Here is an 18938-nt window from a genome sequence, read left to right on the forward strand (position 1 = left end):
GACAATGTCCCAAGCTCGCGGGCGGGGCATCCTCAGGAGCAGACGGACCTGATTCTGAAGCTTGCACCGCCTTAGCTCGGGTAGGTATACATAGCCCGAGTCTGTGTCGAACCTGGCCCCCAAATATTCTAGAGATTGCGAGGGGTCAGGTGACTTTTGGCCATATTGACCACCCAGCCTAGAGATTGAAGAACTGAGACCACTCTGGCTGTAGCTTGATAGCTCTCTGTTACAGAGTCTGCTCTGATGAGCCAGTTGTCTAGGTACGGGTGAACCCTAATACCTTCTCGCCTGAGCAAAGCAGCTACTACCACCATTACCTTCGAAAAGGTTCGGGGAGCTGTGGCGAGGCCAAAAGGCAAGGCCCGGAACTGGAAATGTTTTCCCAATGCCGCAAACCTCAGAAACTTCTGGTGCGGGGGCCAAATTGGTATGTGCAAGTAAGCTTCTTTCAGGTCTAGAGACGTGAGAAACTCTCCTGGCTGTACCGCAGCAATGACGGAGCGCAGGGTTTCCATGTGGAAATGCCGCACTCTCAGGGACTTGTTTAATTCTTTTAAGTCCAGAATAGGGCGAAAAGACCCACCTTTTCGCTGCACCACAAAGTAGATGGAGTATCAGCCGTAGCCGTGTTCGGCGGGAGGTACCGGGGACACGGCCCCTAACCGAATCAGACCTTGCAAAGTCTCCTCTACCGCCGCCCGTTTGGCGGCAGAACCGCATCGGGACTCCACAAACACGTCTCTTATTGGGGCGCTGAATTCTATTCTGTAGCCATCTCTGATCAGGTCCAGAACCCACTGATCTGAGGAAATATTGGCCCACTCCTCGGCAAAGAGGGAAAGACATCCTCCGATGACAGGAAGCGAGGAGGGGGCCGGCGCACCAACATTGAGAGGGTTGCCCCTGAACTCCAGGCCTAGAGCCGGTGGCTGCGGAACGCTTGTCCGAGCAAAAGGAGTTCCTCTGCTGAAAAACGGGCATGAGAAGTGAACCCAGCAGAACGCCCCGGGCGGTACCTTCTAGCTTCACGGAAGCGAGGTCTATAAGAGGAGTGGACCGCCTGGCTCTTGGAGGAAAGCCTCGGCATATCTTCGGGCAAGCGCTGGGGTTTAGGATCTCCCAGGCCTTTAACAATTTTCTTTCCAACTCCTCACCAAATAGGAGAAGGCCTTGAAAGGGCAACTTCACCAACCTTTGCTTAGAGGCCATGTCCGCTGCCCAATGTCGTAGCCAAATAAGACGACGAACCGCCACTGCTACTGCCATTTGTTTAGACAAAGCTCTGACAATATCATAAAGGGCATCAGCCAAAAAGGACAAGGCCGACTCCAGCCGCGGAGCCACATCCGAGAAGGGCTCCGCTCCATCTCCGGGCTGTTCCACTGCCTGTTGCAACCACGCCAGGCAGGCTCTAGCAGCATAACAACTGCATGCAGACGCCCAAACAGTAAGACCTGCAATTTCAAAGGACCGTTTAAGTGCTGCTTCCAGCCTACGGTCTTGTATATCCTTCAGGGCAACTCCTCCTTCCACAGGGAGGGTAGTTCTCTTTGTCACCGCAGTGACTAGGGCATCTACTTTAGGCATTGCAAAGCGAGACAAATGCTCCTCACGCAGAGGGTATAATTGCTCCATAGCCCTGGAAACTTTCAAAGGTCCCTCGGGGTCAGCCCACTGAGCAGAAATAAGCTCTTGGATGGAGTCATGCAAAGGAAAGGCTTGAGCAAGCTTTTTGGTACTAGCCATCCTAGGATTCACAGAGGAGGCCGTGCCACTGTCAGGCTCTTCAATAGAAAGGACCTCTAGGGCATCTGAAAATAGCCTCAGCGGGCAGTACCAGGCCAGAATCCACCGGGGGGAGGGGGACAATAGAAGGGGCCTCAGGCGACCCTTGAGGGAGAGCTCTTTTCAGCATGTATGCTTTATGCAATAATAAAACAAAGTCAGGGGAGAAAAACTCGCTCTGGGCACCCAGATCCTGTCCGGGGCTAGCTGCTCCCTGAATAGCCTCAATTCGAGGTCCTCCCCCCCCCCCCCCCCGGCTCAGGGCTCTCCGTCTCTACGGAGGCTGCGCCATGCGGAGAATTCAAAATGGCGTCCACTGCCAGCTCTGAGCGGGAAGAATCATCGCTCGCCATGCTCGGGCCGGCTCTTACACCTGTACAGCACGATTTACAGAGCCCCACTGCTGATTTGCGCTTGCCACACCGGGAACAGCGCTTTACATTCTCTGCAGCCATCGCCGAAAACGGCGGTAAAATTCAAAATGGCGGTTTCGCGCCAAAAATGCCCCGATCGCGGGCCCACCCCGGAGGAGTTAGAAAACACTCTTACCTCACCGGACCGAGTATCACAGCTCCAGTCCCATAGAAGAATCAAAGGAAAACCTCTGTTCCATTTTTTTTTTTTTTTAACGCTGTGAGGAAAGCTTAGGTAATAAGAACTCCGGAGGCTCAGATGAGTGGGAAAGGCAGGGAAAGGCGAACCAATGTGCCTGCATCCACTGAGTGGGAAAGGACAGGGAAAAGCAAGCTAATATGTCCACATCCACGGGGGCATGGGTAAGGCAGGGAAAGGGCTAACCTAAGTGCCTTCAAAGTGAAGCTGCTATAGCCTCTAACACCCCAGCTAACAACTGGCAAGCCAGGAGCCACCCCCAGGCAGATTTTTGATGGCGCTCGAAGAAGTTGCAGCCACCCTGCTTGGGGAGATAGAGAATACTGAAGAGGCAGTGGAGCTGGCTGGCCATGAGGCACTGTGAAAAGTTGAGTGCTCTCTCTCTCTCCCTGCTGGTTGATGGACACAACCCATACGTAATGGCTTTATCTGCTTGATGACAATGAAAAAAGATTTATAAAGTGATCAGAGCAGCAGAATGCAGGAAAGTATGAGGTCCTTTTACTTAGGTGCACTGAAAAATGTCCTGTGGTGTTGTAGGTACGTGTATTGGACGTGCGCAGGTCCATGTTTCAGCGCACCTGCAAAAAAGGTCTAAGGCCTTTTTCTTTTGCCAGAAAATGGATGTGAGGCAAAATAAAAATTGTTGTGCGTCCATTTTGGGCCTAAGACCTTACTGCCACCTATTGACTTAGCGGTAAAGTCTCACACGTTAACTGAGTGGTAATCGTCAGCTTGCATACACTGCCGATCACCGCCCAGTTAGCACCATGCAGTAGAAAATATTTTCTGCTGTACATAAAAAATGGAATTACAGCCCAGGGCACAGGTTAGCCGGGCAGTAGTTCCAAATTGACGCGCGTTGGACGCGCCTTAGTAAAAGGGCCCCTAGCTGAGCTAAAATGAGATCTCTTGGAATTCAGACATCATAGTAACACATCAGAAAAGAAACAGAAGCTCTTTTTTACAACGTACATACACTGCATAAATTGGGTTATTATGAACATTTAGAAACTGGCTGTTCTACAGGCACTAACTGATCCTTGATCGAAAGCTTACTAGAATATATAGAATCAGCAGAAGATGTAAGCGAAAAAAATAATGAAGAAGCACTTACCTGAACATTATGAATGAGACAGTAATTATAGTACTTGATTTTGCAGAGCTTCAGGAAATTCAAACAGGCTGAAAAAGAAAAAGATTTTTTTTCCTTTACATTTCCCCATCAAACCTATAAATGGCAAGTGACCGACTCACCTGCAAATGCGCAGTAGAGACTTCCCTCTCTGTCCCGCCCCCGCGTCAAGACGTGATGACGGGGGGAGGGGGGCGGGACAGAGAGGGAAAATGCGCGGAAGGGGAGGGAGGGAACCGCTGACGTCGCTACCGCTCCCCCCCCCCCCAAGGTAGCCGCTCCCGCCCCCCCCCCCCCCGGAGTGGCCACCACCCCCTCTTCACCCGGCCCGGCCCTCTCTTCATTATTCAACTTACAGCAGCGCCAAAACAGCAGCAAGCAGCAGCTCCCGTTGGCCTTCCTTCCCTGCCTGTGCCCTGCCCTCGCCGACGTGACGTCACACGAGGGCGAGGCACAGGCAGTGAAGGAAGGCCAACGGGAGCTGCTGCTTGCTGCTGTTTTGGCGCTGCTGTAAGTTGAATAACGAAGAGAGGGCCCGGGCCGGGTGAAGGGGGGGCGGTAGCGGCTACCTTGGGGGGGGGGGGGGAGAGGGGACATGGGAGGTCTCAGAAGGAGGGGGGCCTTGGAGCTGGGAGGGCTGGACTGAAGGGGGCCTTCCAGCTGGCTGGGAAGAAGGCACGGGGGGGGGGGGGGGGGGGGGGGCAGGGAGCCTTGGAACTGGGAGGGGGGGCAGGGGGGGCCCTTACAGTTGTGAGGGAATGGGGCCCCTTACAGTTGTGAGGGAGAGTAGGGGGCCTTGGAACTGGGAGGGAGGGAAGGGGGCCTTGGGAGCTGGGGGGGAGGGCCTGGGGCTGGCAGGGAAGGAGGATGGCAGGGGGCCTTGCAGCTGCAACGGGAGGGGGGCCTTGGGAAAAAAAAAAAACATTCCAATACGCGCCCGTTTTAACGGGCTTAACGGCTAGTTACTTATAAATTTGGCTGAGCTAAATAGTGGGGAACACATACATTCAGGAATACAGAAAGATGACAGAGGATGGTGAGCTCCTCAAAATAGCCAGCATCATACAGCCCCAAGGACTTTGAATACTCAGGTCCACTAATTGTGCACAGGAAAGGGATATGTTAGAAATGCTGGCAAAAGTGCTCACTGCAGGCACTGAAAATACTGATTGGGTAAAAAAAATACACTTGAATATTGGAAGAGAGGCAAAACACCTTACAGGAACAGACTGATGACCTGGAGAACTGACATAGGCATAACACTTGCACCGTGGGCCTCCCGGAATGAAGATGCTGACCTAGTGGCATTATTTTTTCACAATGGCTGCCTGAAATGTTAAAGTTAGAGGCACCTGTAATACTAATTTGGATCTGGCACACTGGATTCGGGGTGCAGGCCTTAACAACTCAAGGAGGTCTGCTACACCAAAAGCTGGTCATCTTAAGATTACCATATATACGTCTATATGTTGAGAAATATTTACTTCAAATTCCCATCAATAAACTAGGGTCGTCTGTCACAACTATCAGGAATGGTGGGCCCTTGAACCAAAGCTGGAGCTTTGCAGACAAATAACCTGGGCTGGCACAGGCAGGAATCAGAACAGACTGGACTAAGATAACGTAAAATTATGTATCATACCTGGTCATTTTCTTTCCATTAATCATAGCTGATCAATCCATAGACTGGTGGGTTGTGTCCATCTACCAGCAGGTGGAGATAGAGAGCAATCCTTTTGCCTCCCTATGTGTGGTCATGTGCTGCCGGAAACTCCTCAGTATGTCGATATCAAAGCTCCATCCGCAGGACTCAGCACTTAAGAGAATTAGACCCACAAAGGGACACTCTGCCCAGCTCACCACCGCCGAAACGGGGAAGGGGAATCAACCCAGCTCATCCCCACACAAGTGGGGGAGGGGAATCCGTCCAGTTCATCCCCGCGGAGCGGGGGAGGGACACCACACCCGCTGATGCGGGGGGGATCTGGCTTATCCTGCGACCGCAACCGCGGGAGGAGCTGGCTGACCCTAGCACCGCCGAAGCGGGAGGGATATAAGGCTGCCCTACTGCCGCACGAAGCGGGAGGGAGCGCCGGCAGAATTTAGGTCTCAAACCAGCCCCGTAAAACGGAGGGGAGAGGAATGCAGCAGCTCACTGTAACACAAAATCGTCTCAACTCCAGAAGAATTCAATCGAAAAAATTTGAACACGAAAACCTCCTGAACAGGAACTGAAGACTAAACTTGAACCTGAAATGCAACCAGAATAAAAACAGTACAGATATCTGGGAGGGGCTATGGATTGATCAGCTATGATTAATGGAAAGAAAATTATCAGGTATGATACATAATTTTACCTTCCATATCATCATGCTGATCAATCCATAGACTGGTGGGATGTACCGAAGCAGTACTCACCCAGGGCGGGACATAGAAATCCCTGACCGCAACACTGAAGCTCCAAACCGGGCTTCCGCCCGAGCAGCCACAGTCAAGCGGTAATGACTGGAGAAGGTATGAGCCGATGCCCAAGTTGCCGCCTTACAAATCTCTTCCAAGGAGACGGACCCAGCCTCTACCATCGAGGCCGCCTGTGCTCTAGTGGAGTGAGCCTTCAGCTGGATAGACGGCACCTTCCCCGCGGCCACATAAGCCGCTGCAATGGTTTCCTTGACCCATCGTGCCACTGTAGGCTTGGATGCCTGCAGACCCTTACGAGGACCTGCGAACAGCACAGATGATCCGACTTCCGGAAATCATTGGTCGCTTCCAAGTATCTGATGATGACTCATCTCACATCTAGATATTTGAAAGCAAAGTACTCCTCTGGGTAGTCCTCCCTACGAAAGGAGGGTAGACAGAGCTGCTGATTCACATGGAAACGAGAAACAATCTTGGGAAGGAAGGAAGGCACTGTGCGAATAGACACTCCTGCCTCAGTGAACTGCAGGAAGGGCTCTCGACATGATAGCACCTGGAGCTCGGAAACTCGTCTGGCTGAAGTGATAGCCACCAAAAAGACTGTTTTCAACGTCAGGTCTTTCAGAGATGCCCTCGACAAGGGTTCAAAAGGCAGCTTCTGCAAGGCTCTTAGCACTAGATTGAGATTCCACGCAGGCACCACCGAGTGCAGAGGAGGGCGTAAGTGATTAACTCCCTTGAGAAAGCGCAGGGATTAACTCCCTGCGAGGCCAGGGAAGCACCCTTCAGGCGACCCCTGAAGCAAGCCAGAGCCGCTACCTGGACTTTAAGGGAACTGAGCGACAGGCCTTTCTCCAGACCTTCTTGCAGGAACGCCAATACTGAAGAAATTGGAGCAGTGAAGGGAGAAAGAGAGCCTGCCTCACACCACGATGCAAAGGTACGCCAAACCCTGGCGTAAGCAGTAGAAGTAGAGCCCTTCCTCGCTCTCAGCATAGTGGCGATGACCTTGTCTGAGAAGCCCTTCTTCCTCAGACGCTGCCGCTCAAGACCAAAGGGGGAGGGATCCTCCATCACCATGGGACCCTGATGCAACAGGCCCCGCTCTGCTGGCAGTCGCAGAGGGCCGTCCACTGACAGCCTGATCAAGTCCGCATACCAGGGACGTCTGGGCCAGTCCGGACCCACCAGGATTATCCGGCCCGGATGCTTTGCCACCCGGTCTAGCACCCTGCCCAACATGGGCCAGGGCGGGAACACATAGAGAAGCTCCTGTGTCGGCCACTATTGGGGAAGAGCATCTACTCCCAGAGATCGAGGGTCCCGTCCTCTGCTGAAAAAGCGCGGCACTTGGCAATTGGCCGATGACGCCATCAGATCTAGGCCCGGCTGGCCCCAGCGCTTCGTGATGTCCAAGAACGCCTGAGCAGATAGCTGCCACTCTCCGGGATCCAAGGTATGGCGACTGAGAAAGTCCGCCTTGACATTCATGACTCCCCCAATGTGGGCCGCCGACAGCTGTTCCAGGTTCGCTTCCGCCCACTGGCATAGATTCATGGCCTCCTTGAGAGGCTACTAGGAACTGGTCCACCTGAGCCTGAAGCTTGACAATCCGATTGTCTGGCAGGAACACTCTGCCCACTTGGGTGTCGAAACGAACTCCCAGATACTCCAGGGACTGAGTCGGGCACAGCTGGCTTTTCTCCCAGTTTAACGGAGCCAGCGGGAGGGGGGAGAAAAGGAGGGACCTGGCACCACCAGGTTTGCACTTGCTCAAGAAGAGCCCTCAACCCCAGGTTCTCAACAAAACCTAAGAATTAGGCTTGGAGACCTAGCCAGAGCTGCTGCTGTGTGTGACCACCACCTGCTGAGATAGAGAACATACTGAGGAGTTTCCAGCAGCACATGACCACATATAGGGAGGCAAAAGGATTGCTCTCTATCTCCACCTGCTGGTAGATGGACACAACCCACCAGTCTATGGATTGATCAGCATGATGATATGGAAACTAACAGACTCAACAAGGCAGGACAGAGGTAACTAAACACAATGGATAAAACAAGGACCAGATCCAGACGAGGCAAGGAAAAGAAGGCAAAGGAGCCATAACTGGAACCCAGACAGGACAAGGCAAGACTCAGAACTAGATTAAAACTGGTACTGGGACCCAGAAATGCAAGACAAGGCAAAACACAAAAGTAGATTAAAACTGGGTCCAGAAAAGGGCAGGACAAGGCAAGGACTGGATCCAGACAGGACTAGACTGAAAGAGACAAGACAAAGCACAACTAGACAGGGAAGACAGGATAGGAGCTAGGCAGCAAGAATAACAGAAGCAAGACAATAAACAAGGCAGGAACAGGCTTCAGGATTCTGGAACAGGCTTGGCTGGAACAGGATACTGAAAGGGACTTGGCTTGACAGGGAGCTGGGACAGAACTAGCTCAAACACAGAGCATGGGCAGAACCTGGCTCAAACACACAACAGGAACAGAACTTGGCAGAAACAGAGCTCAAGAGCCAGGATGCAAACATAGCAGGCAAAGGATTAAGCAGACTAAGGAAAGACTAACAAAGAAGCAATGTGCTTACCAGCACCCACAGCTGGAAAGGGAGAGGCCAGGCAGATGGAGGCAGCAGACACAGCTGCATAGTAGTGAAGTAATCAGGGATGATGCTGGCTTCTACAGACTCTCAGAATTAACAAACAAGAACTACAGACACAGGAAACAGAACAGGGAAAACAGGAACAGAGCTTGGCTAAACACAGAGATTGGCTTAAACACAGAGCTTAACTATAGCAAGAGTCAAAAGCAGGGCTAGACTAAAAGCAGCAGCCAAGGGTAGAGTCAAACTGATACAGACACCAAGGGAAGGGTGTGGCTCTAGAGCCAGGCTTGTCAGGATCAAGGTTCAAAAGCAAACTCACAGAAACAAAGCAAAGCATCATTGAAACACAATACTCAAGAGAAACACAGAACAGACATTCAGGAGCAAGACTCAGGAACAAAGCCAAGCAGGGATATGAACTAAACAGGTAACACAAAAACAAGATTAGGAGACCTCTTGCAAAGGCAAAACATGAGAGTTCCTAGGTGCTTAATAAAGGACTTGCTGATGATGTCACAACTTGGTACCTAGATCAATTGTTGATAAATGTTACATATAAAACTTTCACCTAACTCCAACCTAAATTCAACCTTCCTGACTCCGAATTCCTCCACTTTCTACAAATAAATCATTCTTTGAAACAACTCTTCAAAATTATGCATTCTTCAATATTGAATGTCCACTGGATATTTTCATCAGAAAGATTATCCATTGTTCTCATCATGCTTCCATCATCTACAAGACCTTCCAACTATATAAAAAAAAACTTCAGCCTGGGAACTCAACAAGTTTGGGAAAAAGACTTGAATGCTCATCTTTCAAACAAAATATGGCAATCTTTTTGGGCCTTAGGTCCTAGAGTTTCAATATCTGCTTCAATCACCCAATCCTTATACTTTGTTTATCACCGTTCACTCTGGACACCCAGGAAAGTCAAACCTCTTCTGACCTATGTTGGTCTTGCTCCAAAACAGGCGGCACACTTTCCCATGTGTTAATGAATGTGGCAAGCTCGGCATTTTTTGGTCAGACATATGGGATAAAGTTTCAGAAATATTTCATCTACTACCCTCCAAATTTATTTATTACATTTGTACCCGCGCTTTCCCACACATGGAAGGTTCAATGAGGCTTACGTAGCAACAATAAATATACAATTTGTAATAAACGTAATAACGATGGGGTTAAATCATCATTTGGAAGCCTTTCATCATGCCTGAATTATCTGATGATTCACAAACTTTTATTTGACTTTCTGATTTTATTGCCACTAAAATTATCGTAAATCATTGGAAGGATAATTCATCTCTCCCTTACCAAATGTGGGGAAATGGGTTATTCTATAGAAGAACTATGAATCCAACCTTCGATGTCATACATTCCCAAACTCTAGGAAATTATTAAAATGGAAAATGTTAGATACATATATTTCTAACTTATAGGAGTATGTTTACTATGGTACTTTAGCGTTTTTAACGCACCTGTAACTTTAAGGCGCGTTAAACGCTAACGTGCTTATACATTTCTATGGGTGCATTAGCGCTTAACATGCGTACACCATTTACGCGCATTAAAAACGCTAACGCGCCCATACTGCCGCTTAGTAAACCTAGCCCATAATTTGCAAGGTCAGCAATAATCCACTTTTGAGCTTGCTACACCTTTGACCTTAGACTAATTCTTATTACTCATGCTTGTTTCTTGTGCTTTATATGGTTACTAATAAAACAGGCCCGTTTCTGACACAAATGAAACGGGCACTGGCAAGGTTTTCCTCGGAGTGTGTATGTTTGAGAGAGTATGTGTAAGATTGACTGTGTGTGTGTGAGAGAGAGAGAGAGAGCGTGAATGTGTGAGAGAGAGAGCGTGAATGTGTGAGTGTGACAGAGAGAGTGAGACTGCTGGGTGCGAGTGTCTCCCCTCTGTCCCCCCTCCAGCCACCCAGCGATTCTCCTCTCTCCCCTGCTCCCCCTCCAGCCACCCAGCGATTCTACTTTTTCCCTTGCTCCCCTCCAGCCACCCACCGATGCTCTTCTCTCCCCTGCTCCCCCTCCAGCCACCCAGTGAGTCTCCTCTGTTCCCTGCCCCCCTCCAGCCACCCAGCGATTCTACTTTTTCCCTTGCTCCCCTCCAGCCACCCACCGATGCTCTTCTCTCCCCTGCTCCCCCTCCAGCCACCCAGCGAGTCTCCTCTGTTCCCTGCCCCCTCCAGCCACCCAGCGATTGTCCTATCTAATCCTGCCCCCCTCCAGCCACCCAGCGAATTGCCCCCCATCCAGCCACCCAGCGAATCTCCTCTCTCCCCTGCCCCCACTCCAGCCACCCAGCGAATCTCCTCTCTCCCCTGCCCCCACTCCAGCCACCCAGCGATTCTCCTGTGTCCCCTGCGCCCCTTCAGCCACCCAGCGATTCTCCTGTGTCCCCTGCCACCCCTTCAGCCACCCAGTGATTCTCCTCTCTCCCCTGCCCCCCCTCCAGCCACTCCTCCACTTTAATCAGCATATATTAAATTCCCCCCATGTGCTACAGAAAAGCATCAAGCACATCTTCTTACATAATAAAACGCACCTCCAATGTTCTGAAGCCGAGAAAGTGAAGCCTTCAAGCCTTAAAGCATTACTGCAACGTTTCGGAACTACGTGTTGTCAATTGAGGAGATGGAGCCTTACACGTAGTTCCGGAACGTTGCAGGAATGCTTCAAGGCTTCACTTTCTTGGCTTCAGAACGTTGGAGGTGCGTTTTATTATATAGGATATTGTTCTCACAAATGTGACATTTATGTAATTCATATTTCATTAATGTTATTTATATTGTTAATATTTGAAGCTACAATAAAGTATTAAAAAATATATCTATTAAGCAGCATTTCAGAACTGAACCCATACATTACTTGAAATAACATACAAGCAGCTTTGAATAGTATCCTTTTATTTATGGGAAGTCAGTATAATGCCTGCAAACAGGGAGTAACCCTATCAAATTTTTTAGCCAGCACGGTAAGGCCGACACAGCCCGTCAGCATTGCTGCACGGCTTTGTAAAAAAAAGGGGGGGGGGGGGGTAAGTTTGAAAAACGTTTTTGCCACAGATGATTAACTTGTGGTTCAAAAGTCAAGGATGAGGCAAGAATGATATCTAATACCCTAAATTTTATAATCCTGAAGGTAACATTATCATGTCTGGGACAACATTATAATTGTGGAATCATACAAGTTTTGTTTTATTAATATTTAGTTTTAACAAATTACCAATGGCCCAATTTTGAATTCAATCTAAACCAAAAGTAAGCCATTTTACAGTTTCCAAAAAATCAGCACATATTGACGTTAATATAAAGATGTCATTCGCACATGAAAGTAGTAGTTCATCATTCCTCATCTAATGGTTCTAAGAGATGACATAAACAAGTTAAAAAGAAGAGGGGAAAGTGGGGAGCCCTGTGGCACCACGCAAACCTGAGTTCAGAATTGAGAAAGTACATTATTCTTATGGACACAGTAGCTTCTATTAAGTAGGAAATCTCAGAACCAACTAAAGACAGATCCTGACAGCCCATTTCACTCAACTTCTTTAACAATAGATTATGGTCTACTGCATCAAAAGTGGCAGAGATATTAAATTGCAGTAATATTGCAGCGGCAAAATAAGATATCAAGACAAGCAATAAGGCTTCCCGTACTGTGAACTGGTCTAAAAACAAATCAATCACATCAAAAGGTCATGTTGCCTCTAAACTCTACAAGTTCATGATTATTTCACTCTACAGTGGAAAAGCTAGTCTACGATCTACATGGGAATCTGAGCTGAAATGCCACTTGACAGATCAGCAGTGGAGATCGTTCTGGACCAGAATCAGTAGACCTATAGCATCTGCAAATTATTTGCAATTTCTCTTCATCACAGGTCATTATGGACTCCTCACAAAATGAAAATTGTTGGTCTTTTGGATAATAACTTGTGTTGGTCTTGTAAGTCAGCTATAGGAACCTTCAACCATATTCTTTTTGATTGTTTTAAAACCTTCAAATTTTGGAATAATATTTGGCGTGTGATTTCTGATATTTTTCATTTATCTGAAGTGCTTTCAATCAGTAAAATCATATTTGGTTCACCCGTTATTGACAATGTTTTAGACAAATATTCCTCCAAACTGTATGATACGTTATAGGCTTAAAAATGGTTTTAGCAAATAATTCCTCTCTTAATTCTCACTTTTGGTGGCATTCTGTTTTACAAATACACAAATTTGAATTATCTTTAGCCATCAAAGTTAGAAATTCTTTATATTTTCCCAAACTGTGGTTGCCTTTAAAAACTTATCTTTCTTTAAACAAGCGTTCTCCATAATATTTGAGTGTAAATTGCAGGTTCTGTTTTGAATATATTTATAACTTGCTTTCCCCTAACCTCCCCTCCTTTACCTCCCTACCTTTCCCTCCTCTGTTACTTATATATTGATATTCTTTGATATGACTATTTGATTATTCCTTGTATTTTGCATTATAAATTAATAAAAAAATGTCAAGACCTAAAAACAAATGTGGAGGGAAGCAAACATGAGTATCTATCAAGGTATTCAAAGAATTGTTTACTAAATGTAGGATTCAATTAACTTAACCCCCTGTTTACTAAGCTGCTCTACTGGCTGCCATGCGCTAATGCCAACACAGTCCATTCATTTTGAATGGGCTGTGTCGGCATTGCCATGCAGCTTAGTAAACGGGGGAGGGGGGCAGCTAATTAGTAAAAATGGGTATACTCACCTCAGGACAATAACAGGCTGAAACTGTTAGATCTAAATTAGAACCCTTGAGAAGAGGAATCAGTGCTATTTGACCCATTTCTATCATGAACCATACCTGTAATCTATCGCACCAGAGGTGAATGAATGGAAGAAAATAATTCTACACCTTAAAATCAGTGTTGCAGGTCCCGTAATGCATGTGTATTCTGAACTTCCTGAGTATTTGATTAACTTATTTAGTAAATTTGATTTTAAATTGTGACTGTTTTTCTTTCAGTTGTTGGGAGATATTGTATTAACTCCTATCCCGAAAGCATCTGAATTAGACTTTTCTAAGCCACTGAGTTTTCGGTGGTCTATCAATTTTCAAATTTTATTATTAATTTGAATATATTGTTACTGTCTCAACATAGTTCTAGGAATTTTCACAACACCAAGCCACTATTGCTTGCATGGACATCAGATAGTAACATAATAAATGACGGCAGATAAAGACCTGTACGGTCCATCCAGTCTGCCCAACAAGATAAAAAACTCATTTACATGGTGTGTGATACTTTATATGTATACCCGAGTTTAATTTGTCCTTGCGTTTCTCATGGCACAGATTATAGAAGTCTACCCAGCACTGTTCTTGTACTAAGTTCTGAAGCTAACATCGAAGCCCCTTAAAATTTACACTCCAGCCCATCCCTATCTATTCAGTCACAATCAGGGCATAGACCGTAGAAGTCTGCCCAGCTCCCATTTTGTTTCCCAATTACCCATGTCGCCAACCAATCTCTGCTAAGATTCCACGGAATCATTCCTTCTAAACAGGATTCCTTGATGTTTATCCCACGCATGTTTGAAGATGTTAAGAAAGAATTAAGTAGAGAGGGTCAAATCATATTATTGCAATTTGATGTATCAGTGGCATTTGACACTGTTGGCGATCATTTATTTCTTTATGCAAACGTACTATATACCTCCTTAACTATGGGGCAGACCAAGGCAGTGAACAATTCTCACAAATAATAAAACATGGAAAGGAACTACAATTGACAAAGAAAAAGAGTAGTCAATCATTCACACTGTCATAATTGTCAAAGAAAAATAGGAAATAGGAAGAAGACAACTAGGTTAAGGGGGAAAGGGAAGGGTGGTGAGGTCAGTAAAGTCAGCAACAAAAATTACTCTCCTGGACACAGTGAAGGAGTTTGCTCTGTACTGGGGTGCTCAGCACTCACTGTTGCACCCACAGAGCTGGCTCCTATGGCTAAGGTGGCGTCTTAACAGCTAACATCTCTTACTAGTGCTAAATGTCTTGTGGCTGTCCTTTACTGGCTGGTCCGAGAATATCCAGATGATCACAATTTCAGTTTATAAAGGTCAGAAATCTTGGTTGACAATAATTATACTGGTCATCAGAGGGCTCTATCCTCCTTTTGATTAGTTAACAAATACAAGTTAATAATCCCACGGGTGTCGGTGTCCCAACACTCACCTCTCGGTCTCTCCTCTGTGTATAAATCGATGACAAGATCTCCCAGCGTGGTCTCCAGCAACACGGCCATGGCGGCAGCAGCAAAAACTCTGCCACTACTGAGGTCTCCCCAATCTCGTAAAGGCGCGCGCCACCGAACGGCCGGAGTGCTGGTGGTGTTTCGTCAAAACAACCTGTTTTCGTCCTTCTCTGGCGCTGGCGGGCAAATAACCTCTAGACACGATAAACTGCATAAACATGGGAACTACCGATTGGTTCTTGCGAAAACGACCAAAAAAAAAAAAACACAGAAGAAAGAAACAAGCTAGAACAGCCAGCGTTCTGTGGAATCTAACAATGTATAATTTCAAACCAAACTTCCGTTTTTCTTCTGGGGCTGGCCACTTGAGGTCAACGAATTATTTCCCAACGTGCTGGGCGGAGTTCCCTGCCCCAGTCAAAAATGGCCGCTATTGCGGCCACTGTACAGGAGAGAGCATGCGCATGCTTAGTAGCCAATCTGCATTCCTATCAGACACGGCGTGACGCGTGAACTGGATGTGTGAGACCAAGAGAGAGAGAGAGAACGCGCATGCTTAGTAGCCAAGCCAATCTGTATTATTATCAGACACGGCGTGACGCGTGACCCGGATGTGTGAGACGGGTAGGGCGGGCGCTCTGGAAACAGGTCGCGCGCTCACGTGCGCATTTACCCTGTCGGTGTCCCCGGATGTTGTGGTAGTGGAGCTCCATAGTTCGTGTCTCCGCCTCCCTGTTGGGACTCCCATGGAAGATGGAAACCGTGCTTTGGCCTCCCTGGTCCTGGTTCTTCCTCTGGCTGCTTCCTAGGCTCTTGTTCTCCAGCCCTTTGCTGGCAGATGCTGCTCTGCACCCCCAGGTACTGCGGAACGGTTTGCTTGATTGCTTGTGCCTGCGTGTTTCAGAGTTCGCTTTAGGAGCTGGCACTGTCACTAGAGGCTTCTGCTCTGTGCCAGCCGGTTTGTCTTTAATGCTGCCTGGAGAATTGTCCTCGTCTGTTGATGGAGCGGTCGGCTAGACAAGCGTACGGAAAAGCTGGGGTGGACGCTAATGGGAATTAGACCGACAGAGGAGGATGCGGACATTGGAGATCAGGGGGTTAAGCAAATATTTGTCTCGTAGTCTTTCTTCTAAAAAGAGGAGCTTTTACCGCTTCGTGTCAAATAATTGGAACTAATTCAGGAAGGGTTGCCTGTTTTTCCAGCTATCCTCCTGACTGAACATCCGTCCAGAAAGGGATGTGAATGTACTGTGCCTTCTATTACACTTGCATAATTTGTTTTCTGAATTTTTGTTTACTGTTTTACTGTCACAGACATTTTAACTATGTCTTCTCGTACTGAAATCATCCGTCCATCTCAAGCTCGTAATGTTCTTTCTTTTCGCCCCGTTACAATCACTATTAGACGTATTTTCAAAGCACTTAGCCTTCCAAAGTTTCATAGAAACCTATGGAACTTTGGAAGCCTAAGTGCTTTGAAAATATGCCTCTATATAGCACTCTCCTAAAAATCCATTACTGTAGGCTCCATTCTGCAGTCATTAACACTGCACTTTCAGGAATAAAAGCTGATAAAAAAATATTTTTGTCACTATCCCATTTGGAAAAAGCTACTGCAATGCTGTAGTGCAACCAAAATTATAAAGGGATGGAAGAACTCCCTTAAGACGAAAAGATGAGCAGGTTGGGGCTCATCAGCTTTGGGGGGGAGGGGAGCTGGCTGTTATGTTGTGTTACTCCAGTTCTTGTATTCCGCCTTTACCTATTCAGTTCAAGGATGAATTCCAATAAACAAGAGCCGGACTAATCTATCCAGGAACTGCAAATAATTAAAACAAACTAATATGGTGTGTTAAACAGTCAATAAACCAGCTTTACAAAATAGGAAAGCTTTTAAATAGTTTCTGAGCTGAAAATAATGAGCACGAGATCTTAGTGAAGAAGGAAGCTGGTTCCACAAGTTATTCTGGATACACAATGAAAGGTGTTTAACTGATTTTTAGTTGGAAACTCAGTTGAAAAAGATTTTGGATCTTATATCTAGTAGAAGATCCTTGTAACAGTGATACTAAATTCAGCATATACGCAGGGATTTTTTCACCAGTTAAAAATTTTAAAATAGTAACACCTAATTCATCAGTTCCCAAACTCTGCTTCGGCACCCTGGTGTGCTGCAGCATAATCTCAGGGGTGCTTCGGAAAATCCTGACCTCCCGCTGCCACACGAACTGCTACTGCTCCTCCCAATCCAGCATCTGCCTTCTCTGTCTACTCCCCCCCCCCCCCCCCCCCCACACCCATCCTTGCTTCTACCACTTCTCTAGATGAGTAGCAGCAGTGGCAAAAAAGCTGCATCTATTTGGCGCCAGACTGTTCATACATTTTACCTTTTGTGCTGACATTGTCAACTTTGAAGAGATCCTGCAGGGCGGTTATAGATGCTGGTTAGTTGCAAATCTGGCAGTTTTTAATAATTGGCTTTGAACTTTGGTACATTTTACCATTTGTGCTGACAGTGCCAACTTTGAAGAGATCCTGCAGGGCGGTTATAGATGCTGGTTAGTTGCAAATCTGGCAGTATTATGTCCAGCACAAGCATAATGTTTGTTCAAAATTTCAAGTCCGTATCTTTGTTTGCATGGAAGTTGTTGCGGTCTGAATATTGGTCCAAATATGTTCCGATGAGTTACGACCAATTTTGATGCACACTTTGAGTCAACTTGTTTGACTGGATTTTGCATCCATAATGTTAAAATGTATTTCATTGGAATTAGCATCAAAAACTGTACAGGATTTGAATTTTTTAGCCATTCTTATAAATGTGTTTGGATTTTATTAGACCCCAAAAATGGCATTTTTGGTAAATGTCACATGCTCATGGACTGACAACCTTTCAGAAAAGGGGGTCTAGATCTGCAACTATTGCAGTTAGAGACCTCAAATTTTGGGAAACTTTGTTTAACACCTGACTCGTGCAACAGATAAAATTTGAACAAAATTGGAGACATGATGGTGGGAAGGTTTAGACCACTTGGCATGGAATGACCCACATATGAGTTTATCTTGTTGGGTAGACTGGATGGACTGTGCAGGTCTTTTTCTGCCGTCATCTACTATGTTACTATGGGGCTCATTTTCAAAGCACTTAGCCTTCCAAAGTTCCATAGGACAGCCAGCTCCCCAGACAGTCAATTCGTCTCTTTTCACCAGCAGGTAGTGGATGGGTTCTCACCAGCTCCTGGATGCATTTGGAGGGGAGCCCCTGGCCTAGGTTTCCTAGCTCAGTTGAGTATAGGGGATGTCTGGTTGTGCAGTGCCAACTCTAGGGGCAGTGCCAGGTCCCTCTCGACACATGTACCCTTTTTTTTCCCCAGTGCCCCTTGCCTGCCTCTGCTATAAACCTTTCTCACAGATGTTTAAAAAAATTCAGGGAGTAAAGTTTAATGCAGTGGGGCATTGCTGGGAGATTTTGGGCACTAGTGGCTTGGTGGCTTAGCTGGTTAGGCCTTGTAAGCTGGGGCAGCTTGTAGACATGGAGACCCAGACCAGAAGACATCAACGGGTGTTTGGGGAGAGTGGCCTTTTTAAATCTTTAACAGAAGTCGAGAATCGTGGCTTCTTTTTTTTTTATTCTTTTGGCAGTATGGCTGCAGAGACTATGAAACACTGCTCCCGCTGCGGTCTGTTCTGCAGTGTGTTTGGAGATCTTGGTGATGGTTGGTGCGACTCCCTCTGAAGCACAGGAAACCGCGTACTGCTGATTTTCAAGCGTGCTGTTGCTGCTGATGTGGTACTGCTTGATTTTTCTGTGGCCCTGCAGAGTCAGCTGCAGTCGGCTCCGAGCTCCCTCTCGGGTTCAGATTCACAGCATTCCTCATGGGGGGCCTTCTGTGATGCCAGGCATGGTGTGTGTGTGGGGGGGGGGGGTGCAATGGGTCTGTGGCTTCTGAAACGGTGGAGCTTTTCACTCCAGAGTTTATTTTATTATTACAGCATACTGAACAGGACTCATCAGCAGGCCTGGTCCCCTGTGCAGCTGCCCAGCATTTGGGGGCCATAGGGGGAGGGTCATAACAGGCTTTTTAGCCTTTAGCCTCGGACCCCACTGTTAAGAGGAGACAC

At 47.1% G+C, this 18938-nt stretch overlaps 2 protein-coding genes across 2 annotated transcripts in view; one reads left to right on the forward strand and one right to left on the reverse strand.

Moving 5' to 3' along the window:
• The window catches only part of PPIL4 (peptidylprolyl isomerase like 4), a 160581-nt gene extending 145267 nt beyond the window's left edge, over window positions 1-15314 (reverse strand). The window contains exons 1-2 of the mRNA XM_030198052.1: window positions 14798-15314; window positions 3518-3585 (exon numbers count right to left, since the gene is read on the reverse strand). Of these exons, the coding sequence (XP_030053912.1) occupies window positions 3518-3585; window positions 14798-14867 (138 nt within the window). The 5' untranslated portion in view covers window positions 14868-15314. The remainder of the gene's footprint in view (window positions 1-3517; window positions 3586-14797) is intronic.
• Window positions 15315-15425: 111 nt separating this feature from the next.
• Window positions 15426-18938, forward strand: part of GINM1 (glycoprotein integral membrane 1) — a 92387-nt gene continuing 88874 nt past the window's right edge. The window contains exon 1 of the mRNA XM_030198053.1: window positions 15426-15674. Within this exon, the coding sequence (XP_030053913.1) occupies window positions 15570-15674 (105 nt within the window). The 5' untranslated portion in view covers window positions 15426-15569. The remainder of the gene's footprint in view (window positions 15675-18938) is intronic.

The sequence above is a fragment of the Microcaecilia unicolor genome, chromosome 3, assembly GCF_901765095.1.
Source record: "Microcaecilia unicolor chromosome 3, aMicUni1.1, whole genome shotgun sequence".
NCBI lineage: Eukaryota > Metazoa > Chordata > Amphibia > Gymnophiona > Siphonopidae > Microcaecilia > Microcaecilia unicolor.